This window comes from Triticum aestivum, chromosome 5A, assembly GCF_018294505.1.
Source record: "Triticum aestivum cultivar Chinese Spring chromosome 5A, IWGSC CS RefSeq v2.1, whole genome shotgun sequence".
In the NCBI taxonomy this organism is placed as follows: domain Eukaryota; kingdom Viridiplantae; phylum Streptophyta; class Magnoliopsida; order Poales; family Poaceae; genus Triticum; species Triticum aestivum.
The window spans coordinates 42,017,022-42,038,765 of NC_057806.1; the positions used below are offsets into that span (position 1 = coordinate 42,017,022).

Consider the following 21,744-nt stretch of genomic DNA (forward strand, 5'->3'; position numbering starts at 1 on the left):
ATATTTTATAAACCAAGCTCCTGTGTTTTAAGTACCAAGTGTACTTGCTTGCGACACTCAGGTGTGGCGCTGAGAGTACATTCAAACTAACATAGTAGCTCGCAAGGCTGCCGTGATCGCTGGTGCGTTTCTTGAGAAAACTGTTGTGCCGAACCACTCGTCGGCGTTTTGTCCACGCCAAGCGGGTATGTCACTATATGTCCCTGCCGCAGTCCAGCCATAGGACACTTGGTAGAGCGATCGAATCTTAGACCATGGTTTGCGTTCGCCGTGTCGTATGCCTAGGGTTCTTCCAAATCTTTCTATTTTTTGAGGCAATGGAGGAAATCTTGAGATAAGCGAGTGCGGGGGACTGGCTAGAAAAACCAACGAATCTGTTGGGCTGCCCACCCACCCAAAGTAAATGTTACTTCAATATGCGATCATTTTTTTTCTCAATCCTTCAAACTTTTAGGAATCTGAATCTAGTATGAACAATTGATTATAGGTCTACCGGTCCCACAGCTGGTATCTCTCCCATTACTAAGACTTCAACCCCTAAAATCAACCTCGTATCTCTTCCCTCGCCTATTTGAGTTATGGCATCCCAAACCCTAAACTCACGCTCCACCAATCTTTTTGTTTGCAGGTTTAATCATTGGTCTATCAGTTTCTAGTGGCCCAACTATTCTACTTTTATTTATTTCTCGGCTCAAAGATAATAATCCACAAGTTTAAGCATCAAAGCAAAAAGTTGAGACAGAAATTCTTCAATCAAAATCGTGGACAACTGTTGCAACAATTGGTATCACATAGGTCAGACATTGCAGAGAGAATGATCATCCCTCTAAGAGAACTGCAAAAGGCCACAAACAACTTTCATCCAACTCGTAAGCTTGGTGGTGGAGGTCATGGTACTGTGTACAAAGGAATTTTGTCAGGTTTGCATGTTGTTGCCATCAAAAAGTCAAATATTGTGGTCAAGAGAGAGATTAACGAGTTTATAAATGAAGTTTCCATACTCTCACAGATCAATCATAGGAACATCGTAAAGCTTTTTGGATGTTGCCTTGAGACAGAAGTTCCTTTGTTGGCTTATGAGTTCATTTCCAATGGAACCCTATGTGGTTATCTTCACAAGAAACCACTAAGATCAATACGTTGGCAAGACATATTAAGGATTGCAACAGAAATTGCCAAAGCTCTTGCTTACCTTCACTCTAGTATTTCTGTCCCCGTAATACATAGAGATATCAAGTCTACTAATATACTTCTTGATGATGCGTTGACAACAAAGGTGTCTGACTTTGGAGCTTCAAGGCACACTCCCAAGGACCACACATGGATAACATCCACGGTGCAAGGCACTTTAGGATATTTAGATCCCACATACTTTTACCATGGTCGGCTAACAGAAAAAAGTGATGTTTATAGTTTTGGAGTAATCCTTATTGAGTTGCTTACAAGGCAAATGCCAATTATGTACAAATCTTCTAAAGGTGATGGGCTTGCTGCACAGTTCATTGAACTACATGCAGAAGATAAATTGGTAGAGAAATTGGATTCACAAGTCAGGGAGGAGGAAGGTAGCCAAGTTGAAGAAGTAGCCGCTCTAGTTGTGTCATGTACAAAGCTAAGAGTAAAGGCATGACCAACCATAAGTCAGTGGAGATGACACTAGAATCCTTTCAACAACTCGAGGAGCATGATCGTCATAGGGACGATTTTCAAGCAGAAACAAATTAAATGATAGGAGTTATTCGGCAACAAGATATACATCGCTTATAAGAAGGACAAGCTTGGAGAACATGAGTAGGCAATCTAGTAGAGAAGAAGAGTTTGTGTTGTCCGTGAGCTACCCTCGATAGTCGTGATTAGAGTTTACATGTGAAAGAGTTGTGCTGCTTATTGTTTGTTGTATAACATGTGTTCAAATATGTGTAAAATATTATGTGCATGAGTTGTGCTACAGTTGGACTTGTAATAAGCGAAGGGTTAACTGTTAGTGTAGAGCATGTGTAACCGGGCTTATTATATAAGGGCATCATAGGTAGTCAAATAGACTAGACATAAACTGATAGGTTGGACAAATATCACGAGAGGAACGGACCGGGTACTCGTGGCAGGGGTGACCGGACCGGTCACGGGGCAGCGATCGAAAACCTGTCTGATGGCCTCACTGAGCTTAGTACATGGAGAGAAACGTGTAATCATGCCCCGGGGATAAGCCTCGTTAAAAAATCTGGGTATTGTTTCTTGTGCTTGTGTGATTACTCCTCTTCGACGGATGGACGTGATTCTAACAACATGCATATATGTTCAATAAGTTCGGGCATTGTGGTGAACCATAGCATGTCTGTGATGTCAAAAAAATTGTCAGTGATGTGTTCTATCACAAGCGGAGGTCAAATATAGCCGTGATGCTGTCCTGATTCGGGCAAACGTATAGTACAGCCAGAACCACAAGAGATATGTGTCGTTAAAGGTGCGTTGTGTTGTGCTAGTTGCAAAGAACTTTAAATATAAGAGTATCTCCAACACAAGCCCCTTTTTCCGATAAAAATTTGATACTGGAAGAGCTGTACCAAAATATCTGCTTAAGCTGAGCCCCAATCCGCCCAAAAATATTGTGAAGCCCCAGTAATATACATTTTGAATATATTATTTCTTAGATAGCACAATAGTATACATTTATACGTGTCAAAACTAAAATAAACAGAAGGGTGACATTTCCCGCACAATTGCCCGAGGCACTTGGCTAGTTAACCAAACCACATAAACAATAACCAAACACATAAGCCACAAAACTTATTGCGGTGAAAAAATGCCACAAAACTAATAGAAGAATCAGGCAGGCGTCCCTCCACTGGGGTAATAATTCGATGTATTCGAACACGTACAAGACTGGGTGCTTTGTGATAGAATTGGTCGGTCACAACCCGCCGGAGAATGGGATGGACGTGCCGGCGAGCCAGACGTCGCCGTCGATGAAGGACCCCACCGTGAAGGTGCTGGCCTCAGACGCGCTAATGATGCCACGGTACCCCATCCACGACACCCGGCCGGACGTGCCGGCGCCGGGCCCCGTGTTCTGGTACTCGGCGTAGTATAGCGTGTCGAGCGCGAAGGTGCCGTCCCACGCGAGCCAGCCGGCGGGGTCGACGACGCTGTCGAGCTCCGACTGGATGAAGACGGTGCGCGAGTACTGCTTCCACGGCCGGCCCAGGTAGGTCTTGAAGCTGGACTGCACGGCGGCGAGGTCGGAGGCGGCGGCCACCTTGCTCTTCTGGACGGAGATGCCGGTGTTCTGGTTGGGGTCCGTCCGGCCCTGCGCCGTGTAGATGTTGCTCTGGTTAGGGAGGGGCCGGCGCGCGTAGAGGTTGCAGCTCTGGAGCACGGCGGCGGAGTTGCCGAAGACGAAGTCGATGGTGCCGTAGATGTCGCACTCGCGGAAGAACTGCCGGAGCGAGTGCACGTAGAGGGTGTCCTGGTAGCCCACGAAGCTGCAGCGGTAGAACGCCGAGAGGTCGGCGCCGACGCGGAGCGCCACCGCCTGGTGCTTGGACGGGCCGGCCGCGTTCTCGATGGTGAGGTCGCGGGCCAGGAAGTTGCTGCCCACCACAGCTGCAACATTACCGAATGCAACATGGACATTAGTTATTACCTATGCCGTGAAAAGGTCGACTCCAACATATGCATGTGGAAAACCCTACCTCAAGATGCAACCACATATGGTTCTATTATGCTACTTCAAATACTATATATTTCCAACTATATAGTATACAATGAATCATAAGTATTTTTAGTTTCAATTTATATCATTAATTAGAATATGAACGTTCTGAAAAACAATTCTTGTTGAACTGCATTACACCAATTTTTAAGTGGCAATGCTTAGTGTACCATCTTGACTGGGTACTATCATAGACTAGTATCATATACGCAACCTTCTTCTTCCGGTGCATTTAGATTTTTCACACGCAAAAACCACAACGAATGAACAGGCTGTCTCTTTCCTCAGCTTAACTGTGTTTTTGGGCCAGCCATGCACGTCCACGTCCTGCCAGAACGGGCGAATGGGATGGATGAACCGACGCTAGCTGCATGGAGAGCGTCGCCTCACATGCACATGCATGCCATGCAGCCTGTGAGCGGCCACGCGCAACGCAACAATCACGGCGAGGCCCGCCCGGCCGCCCGTGTGGTCACCGCCGCGCTCGTCCTACCCTGTTGTTCCACCGACGACGACAGCGACAAATTGACACCGACTTCATATACTGTGCAGTGTGCAGTGTGCAGTGTGCAGTGCGCGGTGCAGATCGGAACAAAGGGAACAGCAGCAGCTTGAGCTCTTGGCGCTGATCGGAAACGTACGTACGTATGATTGATAAATATATCCTTGGCTTGGCGGGGTACGTTTGGAACAGTCGCAGGGGCGTGCGTTTGCCGCCTGCCGCCGCTGTTAGTCGGATTCGATCCTACATATGACATGCTCTTGTGATCTTGGCCTTGTTGCCTTGCTGCAGCCTGCTACTAATTAACAAGCAGTAGCGCAATCACGGGCGCATCCGGTTACCAGGGTGCTATTGCTAGGTTTCCGACGCGTCACTCCCTTCTTGTTACCACGACATAGATGCATGCCCGATTCTTGACGCGTTTGGCAGATGTATTGTACTACTCCCTAGTAACTATTTTTGCCTGGGTTTCACAAATTAACCGAGCATTCTCTTTTGACCTTTTTAATGGTTCAAAGCCCTCAGGAACACGACTTCAAAAGGAAAATAGCTAGGGCACATATACGGGGCCGGGTTAATTAATTAAATGATGCTACTATAATGCGCGGTTGATTGGTTGGAGGTGGTTGCAGCTACTGGCTATGTGCAGTCCATTTGTACAAGCAGCCATGTGCTAGCAATTATACGTACAGTACGTACTGGCCGGACAGCTAGTGAGATAGTACTACTAGTACTAGCTACTGGCTAGATGCATGGATGGTATGGATAGATCTCCGTCACAGTACATGATTGAATTCCTGAATTTGTGGTGGTGTCCCTCCCTAGCGGAGCTTGCTAGCGGGGAGTGCATGCATGTGGGCTTGCTGTTCTGCACGACTCGTTCCTCCGGTATGCATGCATGCACGTTTTAATTCCAGCCCCCCCTACCGGCCTACCGCTCATGTACAGCCACTACGTACGTACCACCGAAATGAGACGAGACCAAGCATCGCGCATGCTCCATTTGCTCTGCTCGTGTACCAGCGGGTAACTCTACTCGTGTATTGGTGCTCTTGGCCCTGACCACCGGCCACTGCGCGCAGAAGCTACCCGCTTAATTGTGGGTCTGTGGGATGTGGCTTAATTGTGGTCGTACTCCAGGACCGGAGTAGCTAGTAGTGTGCCCTGCACTGACTGCATGCAGGCACCGACGCGACGCATACAAGGAGGCAAGTTATGGTTCCACCGACATGGATCACGGACGCACTGTACGCACATCAATGCCACTAAATAGTCACTTGGAGCTAGCTAGAGGTGCAGGCCCAGCTAGCTAGCTTTGATCTTATCTACCGACCCAGCAGTCATTGCCGGCCGCCTGATCTGCAACGCACGGGTCCATTGGCCACTAGCTATAGGAAGAGCGCATGCATGCATGCATGCACAAGAGAGTGCACTGCCGACGGTGAAGGCAGATTATTCTCAAAAAAAAAAAAAAAACGGTGAAGGCAGATCTCTCTCACCGGATCTCAGTTTAAAAGCCAACCCATTCGATCGATCGGAACGCCATTATAGACAAACACGTAACAGTGTATGCGTTCGACGCTGTACCATTATACAGGACCGGACCACGTGCGGTGCAGTTGGTGTGCGTAAATTCCTACAGCGGCAGCCCAGCATTTAGCTCTTGGATAGACACGCATGACTTGACACGCCCCCCGGGTATGAGTAATGGATCGATCAGACTGACAACGTCTCTGCTAGCTAGCTAGTGCACGGACGGAGGAGTTTGCCATGAACGGTAATAGTAATAGTAATAGTAATTTAGCATGTTAATCATTCATTCGGTGCAATGCAGTATCACTTCACTCACCGACTGTGGCGGAGCGGAAGGTGGTGGAGCCGTCGACGACGTTGAGGCTGGCCTTGATCACCGTCTTGCCCATGCCGTCGCCCATGAACATGAGGTTCTTGTGGCTCTTCCCCACCTCCACGTTCTCCATGTACGCCCCGGCCTTGATGTAGATCACGTACCTGCTCTTCGAGTTGGCCGGCGCCGCCGCCACCGCGGCCGACACCGTCGTGAACCCCCCGCTCCCGTCCTTGGCCACCACCGCGTTCGCCTGGATGCCCGACGCCGGCGCCTGCAGCAGCCGCCGGTCCCCGGGCCTCACCCACCGCGGGAACCCGCCCTTCACCACCTGCCCGTACCCCGTGAACGGCTGCCGCGCCGCGACGCTTTCCGTTTCCTCCGTCGACGGTGAAGGCTTAGAGCCGCCAGCCCCGGCACCGGGCATCTTCTTGGCCATGGCCAGCGAGTTGCTGACCATCTTGGCGATGTGCCGGATGCCGGGCTCCATGTAGCGCCGCACCTCGCCGCCCTTCTGGTACGAGAAGCCCTCCAGGCAGGTCTGCTGGTTGGTGATGGCCGCCGAGAGCACCGTCACGGCGTGCTCCATGGTCGGCCGCCTGGCCGCGGACGGCGACTGCAGGTCGGCCGTGGTGGCCACCAGCTCGTCCATGGTGGTGTCGAGGAGCTCCATGCAGTCCATGACGGCGAGGTGGTCGCGCGACGTGAGGGACCTCCTGTGAAGGTAGGCGGAGCAGTTGGCGGACATGGTGGTCACCTCGGTCTCGGTGCGGTTGACGGCCGCGCAGATCACGTCCGGGAGCGGCTTCTTGTGGAGGTCCGGGATGTCGGCGAGCGTGGACAGGCACAGCTCCGGGTACAGCGTGCCTTCGCAGTGCGCCGCCGCGGCCGCCTCCGCGGAGGGGTAGAAGGGGGCCGTGCCGGAGGAGACATCCTCGGCCGTGGCTGCGGCGGCGAGTAGTGTGAGGGTGACCGCGAGGAGGAGGAGGAGGAGGAGAGGCCTTGGTTTCCCGTGGCAGTACAAGGGTGACATTGTGATGTGGACGACACGACTCGACGGGACTGCCAAAGAGTGTGAGACTGAGGATGGACGCTAGTATGGCTAGTGCCTATATGTACTTGTGGAAGGCCAGAATCTTTTGTATTTGGAGGGAGCTGGCTGCCTTGGATGCTCCTAGCCGTTGGATCAAGAAAACCATCCGTGGTCCAGATCAAGGCGTCGCACAGTTGACGAATTAACGCGACATTCCGCTAGTAGTAGTATCGATAATTGTTTCATTGTTGGCCATTGATTGATTTCCTTACAAGATGACACTGACATTCTACTAGTAGGAGTAGTTACCAAACTTACTGTATGCATGCCTTTGATGTTATATTATGAGTTTTTTTATGTCACATTATGAGTTTTTTTGTAAGTACTCCATTTGTATCAAAATATAAGACTTTTGATACTCCATTTGTATCAAAGCGTGTTAGATTTTGATAGAGGGAGTAGATGTTATATTATGAGTTACTAAGGGCATCTTTAACAAATCCTCTAAAGTCTATATTTGAGGAGCAAATGTGTGTTTTATGGAGTTAAGCATTAGCTAGCACATCCCCTAAAGCATATAATCCTTAAAAATATAGCTTTTTCGCTCCCTAAAAAGCAGCCTCACCAGCCAAATATAATCGGGATGCGGGGCAGATGAGTATATTTGCTCGGCCGCCGTACCCACCTCGTTGCGTCAACTCAACCCTCACTGTCGTCGTCATAGTCAGTGTCGTCGACTCCACGCTGGCGGAATCAACCGTCAATGCCAACCCGCAGTCCCGCCGGTCTCACCCACAGATTCCATGGAGCCGAGGCCGTCAGAATCGTCAGTTCCACCGCAGGTGAGCCCGCTATCGCTACAACTCTGTAAGGTTGCCCGCCGAAGTCGGATTCCTTCATGAATCGAAGCGCCCTGACTGCGGAGATGTCATAGGAAGGTTCAACCCAAGCTAATGCCGGAGGACGCCGTCGATCCGAAGAAGAAGCTGCTCGTTGTGGTCGCCGCCGCTGCCTTCATTCCCGGCATTGTTCATTGCCTCTTCACTCATGAACCGCGTGTGCGGATAGCTACGTAGTATAGGCGGTCTCCTCTGCCACCTTGGGGCCCAAGCCCAAGCTCCTTCGCCAAACATCGTCGCTACGGCCACTGCCGCACGAAAGGTGTTTGTCAACATCCCCCTGTACATTTTTTTTTTCATATTTCATCAAAAGACATCCATTGCATTTATCCATGTTTAGATGAAGCGGTTATGGGAGATGATTTTCGACGATTCTTCGTCGGATGAGGAAGAAGATGATTTTGAGTTTGCAGGTGCCGTGGCTGCAACGGAGGAGGATTTCAGGAGCCCACGACGTGCTTTCTCGATTAGGTTGATGGTTGTTTCTTCGAGGCCCTGTCATGGGTCATGATGGTCTTGTCAGAGATTACTTTTCGCCGGATGCAGTTTATTCTCGATGCTATTTTCCGCGCCAATCAGGATGCATCGGTCTCTCCTCAAGGCCATTGCAAAGGTTGTGGAGAGACATGATCCATGGTTTGTCACACATACTTTGATATGTCTCGCTCTCACAATGATATCAATGTTCTCCATCAAGCTCCTCTTTTTGCAATGTTTGTTGTTGGTGACAGTTCACCTTTCAACTATGTTGTCAATGGCAATGAGTACAACATGGGCTACTACCTTACCGGTGGCATCTATCCTCCATGGGCCATAATTGTTAAGACTATCCACAAACCAAAAGGTAACAAGAGATCTCACTGGATCTGCTAGAAAGGATGCCGAGAGACCTTTTGGTGTGCGTCAATGATAATTTGTGATTGTATGTGGCCTTGCTGAGTATTGGAAGCTCGAGTCCCTATGAAAGATCATGACAACATGTATTATCTTGAACAATATGATCATCGAGGATAAGAGGGAGGACTTGGAGAACTTTTGATATCTGTTCAATGGCCAACCAGTTGAGCCGAAGCATAACCCTAACAGGATTGATGTCTTCCTCCAAGCACACCAAGGGATCGAGAACCGTCAAGCTTCAACCGACTTCAAAAAGATCCTATTGAGCATCATTGACGCCTCTGAAGCACTTGATTTTTGTGCTGTAATCATGTTTATATGAATTCTTAGTTCCTTTGGAACATATGTTGTATTTGAATTTGAATGGTTTATGTTCCTTGTTTTTAAGATCGCTCAACATCCATGCCGAATGGTTTATGTTCGAGAACGTTAAATTTGTTATGTATTTGAACCGTGTGCACTTCGTTGTACAAGTTTTTCATTTCATGTTCCGTAAGTTTGGAAATTTGTGAAACCAATTTTTTTCAGAAAGGGGACCTACTAGCCGCAGAACAGTGATTTCCCTAAAAGAATCGGTAAAGTAGAATTTTTGATAAATAGTGGATTTTATATTTTTAAATGAAGCATTAAGAGGATACAAACATAATGTGCAAACACCACCCGGCCTCTACATAGTTAGGATGCACAGGGCCAACACCAACGCATATACACATAAAAACACGCTAGTAAATGTAGTATAGCCCCCCCCCCCCCCCCCCCCCTCCCCCGCGCGCAAAAAAATGTAGTGTACTCATATAAGAATTGATTAAGTAGGATAGTAAGCAATTTTGTCAGTTTTAGTACAGGAGATATGCTAAAAATGCCCCAACAAAAAAGCTAACGATTTTGTCCTCTGTTTGCGAATTGCAGGTGTTCGGTCCTGCGGGCCGTGCGTGATGTTCATTGCAACTTAATTTGAAAGCGATTGCAGTATCCAAAAATCGCAAAATTCAATAACCGTTTCAGAGACTGGACGGGGACGCTCCCATACAGCAGGCAAGACGAGGCCATTTCCGGGTTTTTCCTTTCTTTTTTGCACTGCAGTCTTCGGTTCTCTTTGTTTTTTTTTTCCAGTTCTCTTTGTTAAACACATGCAGGATGCAGCCGGCGGGACGTACTTTTTTTTTTTGCGGGCGGGGGGCATACTCTCGTGCACAGTCCCAACTAGGCAACTACTGTCAGTACTCAGTACCTTAGGTCTGGTACCTCGTCATCAAGTGAGTCGGTATGGTGGTTATATTCATGGGTGTACGATAATTCCCCCGGACCAAACCTATAGTGACGGCCCTAATGATGACCTAATTTGTCACATCTGGCCACTTGGCATGTGTGACTTGGCATCCTACGGAAGGGGCCCACCCGGCGTGTGCGTGTGTGAGTAGCGAGGGGTTTTAAAGCTGGCCGCCTGTGGCTGGTGAGGATGTGTGATGTAACAGACTGTCACTCATCCGAATCTTCCTCTGAAAGCAATCTCGTCTTCCTCCCCCGATCTCTCTCTCGCTCTCCCTCACCTGCTCTCGATCCTCCTCCTCCCCAGTTCGTTACAGTTGGTACTCAGAGCCAAAATCGATCCAAATTTTTCTCCCCGCCGAGCTGGTTGTAGATCGGTAACATCCACCACGCCGGTGTGTGCTGCTTCGGCAAGCACACCCAAAATCCGTCGCGGGGTTCGATCTCTCCCAAGCAAGACAACGGCGCCCTCCAAAGCTTCGGCGGCGACGCGTCAGGTGCTGGCCGCCATGGACGAGGGCAACAACAGCATCACCAAGATGCTCGGGTCCCTCCTCGCCAAGATGGATGAGCAGAAGGCGACCCACGACAAGCAGATCGAGATTCAGGCCGCCTTCAACGCGCAGATCTCGCAGGACGTGCGCGGACTTGCCCGGTAGATCGATCTGACCCAGGCCGACGTCGACGCGACCCGCAAGACAGTGGAGGGCTCTGCATCGCCATCGGGCTCGGTCACGACCGTGCTCCACCAGCCCGCCGCTGCGCAACAACCCCCACCACCGCCCCTGCCGCCTCCGCACTCGCCGCGCGTGGCCGCCGACCCAGGTCGCCTCGCGTCCACCCACGCGCGCCTCGGCGACCATCGCCCCCGCTGATTTCGGTGGCCCACAGGGCGGATTCGTCGCTCCGGTCGCCCTGTCCTCTCCAACATCGGGCTACCACAGCAACGACTACAACAAGCCACCGAAGCATGATTTCCCTCGGTTCGACGGCTCCGCTCCATACCTGTGGCTGGCCCGCTGCCTGGCGTACTTCGAGCTCTACAAGGTCGAGCCGCACAAGTAGGTGGCCACCGCGACCTTGTACATCGAAGGCCAGGCCGCACACTGGCTGCAGGCATTTCGTCAAACACATCACGGCATCACCTAGGAACTCTTTACATCAGCCGTGCTCGAGGAGTTCGGCGCCGACGAGTTTGAGGTGGTCATGCACAAGTTGCTACAACTCCGCCAGACTGCCAATGTCGCCGAGTACCTCGCGGCGTTCGACGAGAGAATGTACTACCTGCTCGCGCTCGACCCGTCCATCAACACCAAGTTCTTCGTCACCTACTTCATCCTGGGCTTGAAGGACGAGCTGCGCGTTCCTGTGCGGCTGCAAGCGCCCTCAACAATCACCCAGGCGTCCGTTCTGGCGCGCATCCAAGAGGACAAACTGGGCACAACGCGGGCGCGTCCACGCATCACACCAGCGGGCCGGCCTCCACCAGCATCTACTCCATCACAGCCGCGCGTGGCTGCGCCCAACTGCGCCCCTACGGATGATGATACGTCTCTAACGTATCTATAATTTTTTATTGTTCCATGCTATTATATATTCTGTTTTGGATGTTAATGGGCTTTATTTTACACTTTTATATTATTTTTGGGACTAACCTATTAACCAAGGCCCAGTGCAAGTTGCTGTTTTTTTGTCTATTTCAGTGTTCCGCAGAAAGGAATATCAAACGGAATCCAAACGGAATGAAACCTTCGGGAGAGTTATTTTTGGAACAAACGTGATCCAGGGGACTTGGAGTGGACGTCAAGAAACAATCAAGGAGGCCACGAGGCAGGGGGCACGCCCTCCACCCTCGTGGGCCCCTCGTTGCTCCACCGACCTACTTCTTCCTAGTATATATATATTCATATACCACGAAAACATCCATGAGCACCACGAAACCCTAATTCCACTGCCGCAACCTTCTGTACCCAAGAGATCCCATCTTGGGGCCTTTTCCGAAGCTCCACCGGAGGGGGCATCGATCACGGAGGGCCTCTACATCAACTCCATGGCCTCTCCGGTGATGTGTGAGTAGTTTACTTCAGACCTTATAGCTAGTAGCTAGATGGTTTCTTCTCTCTCTTTGGATCTCAATACAATGTTCTCCTCAATCTTCTTGGATATCTATTCGATGTTACTCTTTTTGCGGTGTGTTTGTCGAGATCCGATGAATTGTGTGTTTATGATCAAGTCTATCTATGAACAATATTTGAATCTTCTCTGAATTCTTTTATGCATGATTGGTTATCTTTGCAAGTCTCTTCGAATTATCAGTTTGGTTTGGCCTACTAGATTGATCTTTCTTGCAATGGGAGAAGTGCTTAGCTTTGGGTTCAATCTTGCGGTGCTCGATCCCAGTGACAGAAAAGGAAACGACACGTATTGTATTGTTGCCATCGAGGATAAAAAGATGGGGTTTATATCACATTGCTTGAGTTTATCCCTCTACATCATGCCATCTTACGTAATGCGTTACTCTGTTCTTATGAACTTAATACTCTAGATGCATGCTGGATAGCGGTCGATGTGTGGAGTAATAGTAGTAGATGCAGGCAGGAGTCGGTCTACTTGTCATGGACGTGATGCCTATTGTCGGTGTCAAAACCGGCGGATCTCGGGTAGGGGGTCCCGAACTGTGCATCCAAGGCGGATGGTAACAGGAGGCAGGGGACACGATGTTTTACCCAGGTTCGGGCCCTCTTGATGGAGGTAAAACCCTACGTCCTGCTTGATTATTCTTGATAATATGAGTAGTACAAGAGTTGATCTACCACGAGATCGGAGAGGCTAAACCCTAGAAGCTAGCCTATGGTATGATTGTATGTTGTCCTACGGACTAAAACCCTCCGGTTTACATAGACACCGGAGGAGGTTAGGGTTACACAAGGTTGGTTACAAAGGAGGAGATATACATATCCGTATTGCCTAGCTTGCCTTCCACGCCAAGTAGAGTCCCATCCGGACACGGGACGAAGTCTTCAATCTCGTATCTTCATAGTCCAACAGTCCGACCAAAGGATATAGTCCGGCTGTCCAGAGACCCCCTAATCCAGGACTCCCTCAGTAGCCCCTGAACCAGGCTTCAATGACGATGAGTCCGGCGTGCAGTGTTGTCTTCGGCATTGAAAGGCGGGTTCCTCCTCTGAATACACCATAGAAGAGTTTGAATACAAGGATAGTGTCTGACCCTGCAAAATAAGTTCCACATACCATCATAGAAGAATACTATTTCCACAAATCTAATCTGCTGACACGTTTTGGCAGCATGACATCATGCCATGGCCCAGTAATTTTTCGAACCGTTTTTCTTTAACCAGCCCCGCACATAACGCGAGGCGGTTTCTTGACACGTCTTGTCAAAGCAGAGATCGTGTTCCCCTTATTACGAGATTCTCATCAATACAGACGTGGGTAACCCAACCGTGCCTGTTGGTATGACTCCTAGATTTTAGGTAAGTCTATAACGACCACGAGGAGGACACCTGATATTCATCCCCTTTGTAAAGGGACAAGGCTTTTTCTGTTTTTCCTCCCACGCTCAATCGAATCCTTCCCCCGCCTCGAGTTCTAACACCCAAAGCCCAGGTCAGGTGCCTCAGACCTTCAATCATGTCCAGATCCAGCCTTCAAGGCCGGTGGATGCCTTCCTCCGTCATGGAGGAGGACATCAAGAAGTTGAGGGAGGCCAGATATCTGACCGCCGAAATTTCGCATAGGCTGCCCGCCCGAGGGCAGGTCGTCCCTACTCCCGAACCCAACGAGAGCATTGTGGTCTTATGTTCGTCGGGATCCCTTTGTTAGGGGTCTTATGTTCTATTACGGGCTGGATTTTCATGATCTGGCCCCGGATTCCCTTCTTCACATCTCGTCATTTATTGTTGTTTGTGACGCCTTCCTCCGCATTACCCCTCACTTCGGCATGTGGCTCAAGACCTTCGATGTGAAGCCGAAGATGGTCGAGGGGCAGTATGCAGCGTGTGGAGGTGCTATAATAAGGAAAATTGCTGACACTCCATGGCCAAAGGGTTCCTTTCTAGAGGTGTCCGGATTGTGGCAACATGAGTGGTTTTACATCACAGCTCCCCGAAGTGCCAAGTGGGTAGCTGCCCCCACCTTTCGCCCGGGCCCTCCACCACAACTGATGTCAGGGATCAGCAGGTGGTTGAGCTGGGTTCCAGCCAAGGATGTGCCAATACTGCAGAGCTGTATCCGAGATCTCTTTGAGGGAGATTTCAATCTGGTTATGGTAATGCAAGTTATGCTGGTTCGTCGGGTCCAGCCTTGCAAACACCGGCCCCTCCGCATGCGGGAATTCAACCCGGAAGGACCGCGCACTATTCAGAATTTCCTCGGCATGACGCACAAGGATATGTACAAATCGTTCTTCGGACCCCAAATAGAGTGTCCGGACACTACCGAGGACGTGGGACTGAGCAGCAACCGCACCGCTGCCCAAGTAAGTAATCCCATGGCCGAACACACTGTCCTTTTATTTATCATGACATCATTCTGAAGAATCGCTCTTTGACCAGGACTGGATAGCAAAGGCGAAGATGATCCGGTGTTCGGCCCCCCTTCCTGAAGGCTTGGACAACCCGGTGCTGGAAAAGATGCTCGAGACAGCACCTTGTCTAGTGCCCTCAAAGGAAGATAAAGGGGGGAATAAAGAGGGCGAAAGAGGGCCTCCATCACTACCTATTCCAATCAAGGGAATGAGCGCCTCCGCGAGGGAGGATAACCAAGGGGAAGAATCTGACATTCTCTCTCCCCGGGGAAGGAAGAGGACTACCTCTGAAGATCTGGAAACTAAGGTTTCCAAATGGGAGAAGAAATCTCCGCCAGAGGGTCCTGCCTCGGAGGGTATTCTTGCCGCACAGTGTCCGCGCGGGGATCAGCCCTCTACCGAGCTGTAAGTAATCAAAAAGTACTTCATAGTGAAGATATCCTACCTTACTTCCGAAGACAATAACCGATGCTTGTAAATTGTAGTCCGGATCGCAGCCCTTTTCGACAGAGTTCATCTTCGGGGGATCTTCTTCCGGAGATGACGGAGAGCGAAACGCCTCCCCCAGACTCCCCAGCTCAAGAAGCGGGCGACCTTGAAGTGTCGTCGCGAAGGGTATCTCCAGATCCAATATCGCCAGAGGATAACCCTTTGGCTGCCCGGCATCCCCAGTACCCGGCTCCTGAGGAGAGTGACAACAAGGGTCCGTACTGTGTGCGGTCGGACGCGTTGAAGGATCTTCTGGGGAAGGCTGTCGTCTCGGAAGCGTATCGTATGCTAATGGGTACGGTAATTGAAAGGATTTCCTCCGCCGAAAGCAGTTTGCACGAAGCTTTTATGAGTCTGCTGAAAGGCTTCGAGGTACGTAAAAATAATGTATGCCTTCAATAGTACCGCATACGTTAAGTATGCCCATACAGATAGTAGCCCCTGAGACTCTGGTTGTCGTCGAGAACGGCGGCAATTAGAGGATCATAGTCCCAGGTAATAACCAGACCGCCTTTATGTGCAGGTGGTTGAAGCTCCGGAGGCTAGCCGGACTGATGGGTTTGCCGAACTAAAGCGGCAACTGGATGCGGCAGATGCCGACATCGTGCTTGTTAACAAGTGGCTTGACGAGGCACAGGGTAGGTGATTTTTCTGGTGAATGTCACGTAGTAAGAGCAGCATGATGCCAGTATCTTTAATATGTTGTGACTGCAGATGGAGCTGCCACCGTGGAGACCCTTCGAGCGGAGCTTGCCTGAGCCAAGGAGCAAGCAAGGAGTAGTAATGCGGCCGCTTTAAAGGCGGTCGAAGAGTTAAGGGACGAACAGGCCGCACATTGCGGGAGCAAAGAAAAAATTGCCAAGATGGCCGTGGAGTTAAAAGATGCTGCTGACCGTTACCAGCTTCTTGAAGAAGAAAACCGGGTGAAGGCGACGGACCTGAAGAAGGCCCGGGTGGCTGCCAAGGAGGCCCGCTCCAAAATTAGAGCGACGAAGGTGGAGCTGAATCAAGCTGCGGATATCGTTTCTAGGAAGCCCTTCTTGTTGCGGACTAAGTTCGGAGATCCGAAATATGCTCCTCTGGACCGGCTATGGAGTTCTGTGGATGAGTACATGGATTTGACTGCGAGTGATGCGGATGCGACCGAGTACTTCAAGGATCAGAAAGGTCCTGAAGTGGAGAAGCTGTTCTGGTCACAGTTTCATGCTCCAGTCCGTCCGCTGTTGCTGAATGAGCGATTGACCGGTTGGGCCGAGCTCCATAGATTATGCGGACTAGCCATGAGGTCCGTTGTGGATCATTTTTGTCCAGGAGGGCCAAGGCCGAATAGCTACTTTATCTTAGTGCAACAATTCCTTGGCGCTGTGCCACGCATCGATGCTGTGAAGAGGTCGGCGTGCATAGAAGGCTCGCGGATGGCCCTTGCCCGTGTCAAAACATACTGGGCGGAGATGGATGCCACCACTGTTGCGGCACAGGGTTCGGCCATAGGCCGAGTGGCTTCCGAGCACTACTTTGAAAAAGTTCTTGAAGGCGCTCGTTCAATAGAGGCTCAGTGCTCGAAGAATATTATGTTTGAGTGACATGTATTCCCATTGTAAAAACAATGTTTTATTGAATTTATCAAGGCTGTATTTATACTTTTGCCCAAAAGTGCTATGATGCTTCCTGTGCGGCCGTTTATGTATATATGTATATAACTTGAAAGATTGCAGTCGTCGGCTTCAGTCCCCACGCATATAATGCGGGGGTGTTTGCAGAAGACGCATGTTCACACTTGATCCAACGTCTTGGTCCATTAAGGAGGTGATAATGCAGCGAACTAGGCAACTGGACTATAATGCTTTAACACTTTCACTTAGCCAGAGGAGTTTGACAGTGGGGCTACTATATAGCCCCTGGTGGCTCCGCACTCATCAGAATTCGGGGTGCGTACATGCCTGGCCGGGAAACGGCCCTTTGTTAAAGCGGAGGAATCCCGAAGATTCCACTAGGTCATCGAGTGGTTGACCAGTCTCACGCTATATCATGACAGTCAGTTTTCGGCTTTCTCTACTGAGGTGCTCATCCAGGTGAACCAGGGCACAATCGCAGTAGTTCTCCTGGTGCCGCCTTAGCCGATAGAGCGGAACGTAAGGCAACAAAACACAGGAGCCAGGCAAACCCAACATTTGACCAAAGACATGATTCAGAGCTGATGCATATAAGGCCAAACTCGCGACGCCGAACACTCCCTAAGGTATTCGGTCTTTTTGGTGGAAACCGGGCTTAAGCAGTGCCCTTTGTAATAAGCCCCTGGTGTCCAGGTACGTGCAATATTCTGACGTGGCCACATGCCAATATGTCAGCATCCTTCTCAATTGTACTGATAATCCTGGGGATGTGTATCAATAAGAAACAATAAAAAAGGTTTACGCAGGGTCTTAATCTAAAAAGAATCCTTGGAACGGGTCCCTGCTGCACGTCTGCGCCTGTGTCTCCGTTGTGCCGTATCCTGGACGGGTGTAGCACGATGGTCATCTGTAAAAGAGAGGAACTTAGTTGAAAAGTTGTCATGCAAAAAGGTAGGTTAAATAAACTATGTACAGTTCAAGATGAGTAAAGTTGAGCCTAATTGCCATTTGTTTGCGCGCGTTGAGCCCCTTGTATTGTAATAGGGGTATAGCCATCAAACCTGTATCAATTACATATAGTTGCGCCGGACTCGTCTAATCGCGTCTGTGGTCTTAGCGACCTGTCAAATGCTTTAGTTGGTGAGGCCGTTTAGTGTGCGGCTGCCAAGGTAGCCGCATGGTCTTCCGCGTGCAAGGAGCCCTCAATATTTCCATTTACTATAATGATGCCATGTGGACCGGGCATCTTAAGCTTGAGAGAAGTGACGGTGTCTTGGATTAGGGGGTACTCAACACGTCATCTCCCGATCTGTTAGATTGGGCCGAGGACCCCCGTGGTCGTATACTCATGGACCAGTTCGGACAGCTGCCGCATACAAGGAAGATTCCACAAGACTTGGCGATCAAGACAAGGACTCCACCCCACCGGCATATTCGGCTAGGACTCTTGTTATCCTACGCCTCTGGTGCATTATATAAACCGAGGCCAGGCTAGTCGATAGGGACAACATAGACAACAATAATCATACCATAGGCTAGCTTCTAGGGTTTAGCCTCTCTGACCTCGTGGTAGATCTACTCTTGTACTATCCATATCATCAATATTAATCAAGTAGGACGTAGGGTTTTACCTCCATCGAGAGGGCCCGAACCTGGGTAAAACTTCGTGTCCCTTGCCTCCTGTTACCATCCGTCCTAGACGCACAGTTCAGGACCCCCTACCTGAGATCCGCCGGTTTTGACACCAACATTGGTGCTTTCATTGAGAGTTCCGCTGTGTGATCGACAAAAGGATCGATGGCTCGCCTGCAGATCAACTGCGACTTCGGCGTCTTCGTCACCAGTTCAACTGGTCACCTTGGTTCGACCAAGAATTGCGCCCCGTGTTCGGATCACCATGTTCGGACGAGGGTCTTCATCAAACATCAACTCCGATCTCTATCAAGATCACGGAGGAATCATATATGGAGCTCGGGGGCTCAACGTCAACATTGCCCTCAAGCGACTGTGCTGTTTTTTTTTGGACAGCGAACTCGTATCTGCCGCCACCACCTCCTCGAGTATCGCTTTGACGATCGCTTTGGTGGAATTGTGCGGAATTGAGTCTATAACAACCCTTGAAAATTTCGTCGAGTTCCAATGGAGGAATCTCTGGCAATCCACGATATACCGGAGCCCTGTCAAATCTAGACAGAAATTTGGATGAGTTTAGGGCGTGGTGTCCAGCTTCTAGCTCTGACGTCCTTTGGAAGATCCAACCGTTGATCGGCTGCGGAATTCCTATATCTACCACCTCTTAAAATTTCAGCTCGATCCGACCGTCCAAACTCCGGAAACCTTCCGATTAGTGCATCACTTTTCGGATCTGTTTTCTGCGCGAAAACGAATCCGACCCGAGTTCATCTTTTTTGTAAACGGGATTTCGGACATCCCTTTTGAAGGAAGTTTTGTATGGGGTATTGTGTTTTGTTCCCAAACACATCCCACTAACTTTAAAATCCTTTGAACATGATCTTCAATATCATGCTGGTGTCAAACCAATCCGGCAATATTACTCCACGGCTGCCGACCTGCGCTAGACACGTCGTCACTTTAGCCGAGCTCAACTTCTTCGGATCATCATCTCAGCAAGCCGAACAAGAGTCCGGCATCGCGAAGGATAAATCATCATCAACATCGCCGCCCCACGGATTACACGGAGCGGGCATACCGGCATCGCCGCACAGTCGCTTCATCAAGCCGGCATCGACCACGTCACGACCTGCATCGACAGGGCCGCACTATTGCTTCTTCAAGCTGGTGTCCATCACGCTGACCTACTTCGACTCATCGGCTGACGTAGAGGCTTCGACATCTCGGCTGGACCGGGGGCTTCGCCATCTCTTCATCAACCTACTCCGGACACTTCGCCGTCACTAGCCGACCAGCTCCGTCACGTTAGCTGGGCCGAGGGCTTTGCCTCGGCGAGTCAACCTTTACCAGCATTGCCATGCCGTCATTTTATCGCCCATCAGGCAATGGGTGTGCAGAGTGAGTCCCAATTTTGGGAATCACCTTTCTTCGGATTGCTACAACGAATAAACCAGGTGCTATTAATCCCAGTATTTTTTGCTTGTTTGGGTTCATTTTTCCCAAGGAATTATTACTCTGGTTTGTCCATGATATGTACACAGGTCTATCAAATGGTGACCGCATTAATGATGGTCGCGTGGTGGTTCGATCAGTTTCCGTACATAGTCCGGCAAACGCCGCATCCGGAGCTCGGACCGACCTGTGAATTCAGGCTTTGCCACACCTTTACTACATCACGCCGACACCCTGCATCGACATTGACTTCGGCGCCAGGCCATATTTCTTCTATTCCTCACTTTGCATAATTTATTTATTATGCAACATTTTTTTAATTATCATTATTACTATTATCTCCGGTTTGCACTATTTTTTGTGCACAGGAAAATGATCCGGGGACTTCGGCGTCACTCTGCCGGTCTGCATTGACCGTGCTATGTCACCACTTCGGCGTGTTGAGCTCTCCGCTCCGCCACCTCGGGACCAGCTTGGGGGATGGAACCTTGCCCCACATCAAGCTCGGACCGCGTCATCAATACCGAACACATTAACCAGCTAAGTCGCTTTCATGCTCAAAGCTTTAATTTCTAACTTGTGTTTGGTTCGACCAAGCATTATACTTTTTTGGAAAAAAGTTGCTTGTAAAAATTTTCCTTGTCCAAACTTTGTTTGTGATGCATAAATTCAAATACCCATTTACTTGGGGGCTTCCTTCATGAAGCTTTTCCTGTTGCATATGATTATACTTGTACGGCTTCGTTCCTTGTTCGTGTATTACGCCACAATATGCACCATATTGACTTAAGCGATTTGCAAGCTGGGTTGCCTCGCTCCTGTGTTTACCCCTACGTTCCCGATTGTTCGGCTAGGGAGTAAAGGGAGCACCTCTGCGATTGTCACGATCGGGTCGCCCGAGCCGGACCTCAGACTGGGTGAAGCCGAAAGCTAGCGCTCTTATAGTTTTCAATGATGGTCGGCACACAACGGAACTCATGAGTACAAAAAATCTATTGCACAAGTCTCATAATAACAATGAGCACCGAAGAAAGGTATCGGTGGGGGTACTATTTTCTTCGAAGATGCTTCTTACACTTGCAGTAATATAGCATAAGTTCCCTGAGCGCGCTTTGTCTGTTACAGCCTTATGGCCTGATTGCCTGGTTATTGGAAACACCGTCGATATTCTCGACCGATGGAGTACATAACACTTTTGGTCCTTGACCGAAGAGGGAGAAGCTGACGGTCGGTTAAGACGCGTTTAAAGTTTGGTTGAACATAGATATGATATAAGTACTTCGATACATGCAATCATTCTTCTACCCAAGTCACTTGGGGGCTCTTAAGTTTATTTGAGCCGTTTTATAATAAGTGTTCTTCTTCTTAGTCATTGCAAAGTTTTATTATTATTATTTATCACTCCTTTTTTTGACACGAGTGTGCGGTCACTAGCCGGGGAGCCTAATTTCTCTCTCAAAGCCGCTAGAGTTTAATTTGCTAAATTGGCCTGATGAGAAGTACTCCGCCCTCGGGATAGGAGGTTGAAGCCATAGGCTAACCCGCTCGAAGTCTTGAGATCAGATGTATCATGTTAAAGCACGACAGAAGCACTTCTTTTTTCTAAGACCAACTTTCGGATTGGCACCGAACACTGGATATTGTTTGAACGTCATGTTTTTACTGACGTTTCTTGGTTTTCCAAGCTTTTTGGCACTTTTAAACTATTTGTGCTTTTCCAGCATTAGTCTCGCAGTGCAACGCCGGACACCTTTAGGGATTCGGCAAAAACATTCTCAAATATTGCTATATATGCATCGGTTTCGAATTGTGTCTTCGGCCAATAGTTGGGTTGCCCGGCTCCTGCACTTGCTT

General features: G+C 49.5%; 1 protein-coding gene across 1 annotated transcript; it reads right to left on the reverse strand.

Moving 5' to 3' along the window:
• Window positions 1-2,625: 2,625 nt before the first annotated feature.
• On the reverse strand, window positions 2,626-7,163 carry LOC123102195 (pectinesterase). Its single transcript, XM_044523500.1, has 2 exons — window positions 6,064-7,163; window positions 2,626-3,603 (listed from the first exon to the last, which is right to left on the reverse strand). Exons 1-2 carry the CDS (start codon window positions 7,091-7,093, stop codon window positions 2,912-2,914), a joined length of 1,722 nt encoding a protein of 573 aa, XP_044379435.1. The 5' UTR covers window positions 7,094-7,163; the 3' UTR covers window positions 2,626-2,911.
• Window positions 7,164-21,744: the final 14,581 nt, after the last annotated feature.

Excerpts from the sequence above, each read along its gene's own strand:
- LOC123102195 (XM_044523500.1), bottom strand. The coding sequence starts at position 7,093 with ATGTCACCCTTGTACTGCCACGGGAAACCAAGGCCTCTCCTCCTCCTC. Across the intron at positions 3,604-6,063 it reads CTTCCGCTCCGCCACAGTCG|CTGTGGTGGGCAGCAACTTC; the intron begins GTGAGTGAAGTG and ends GTAATGTTGCAG.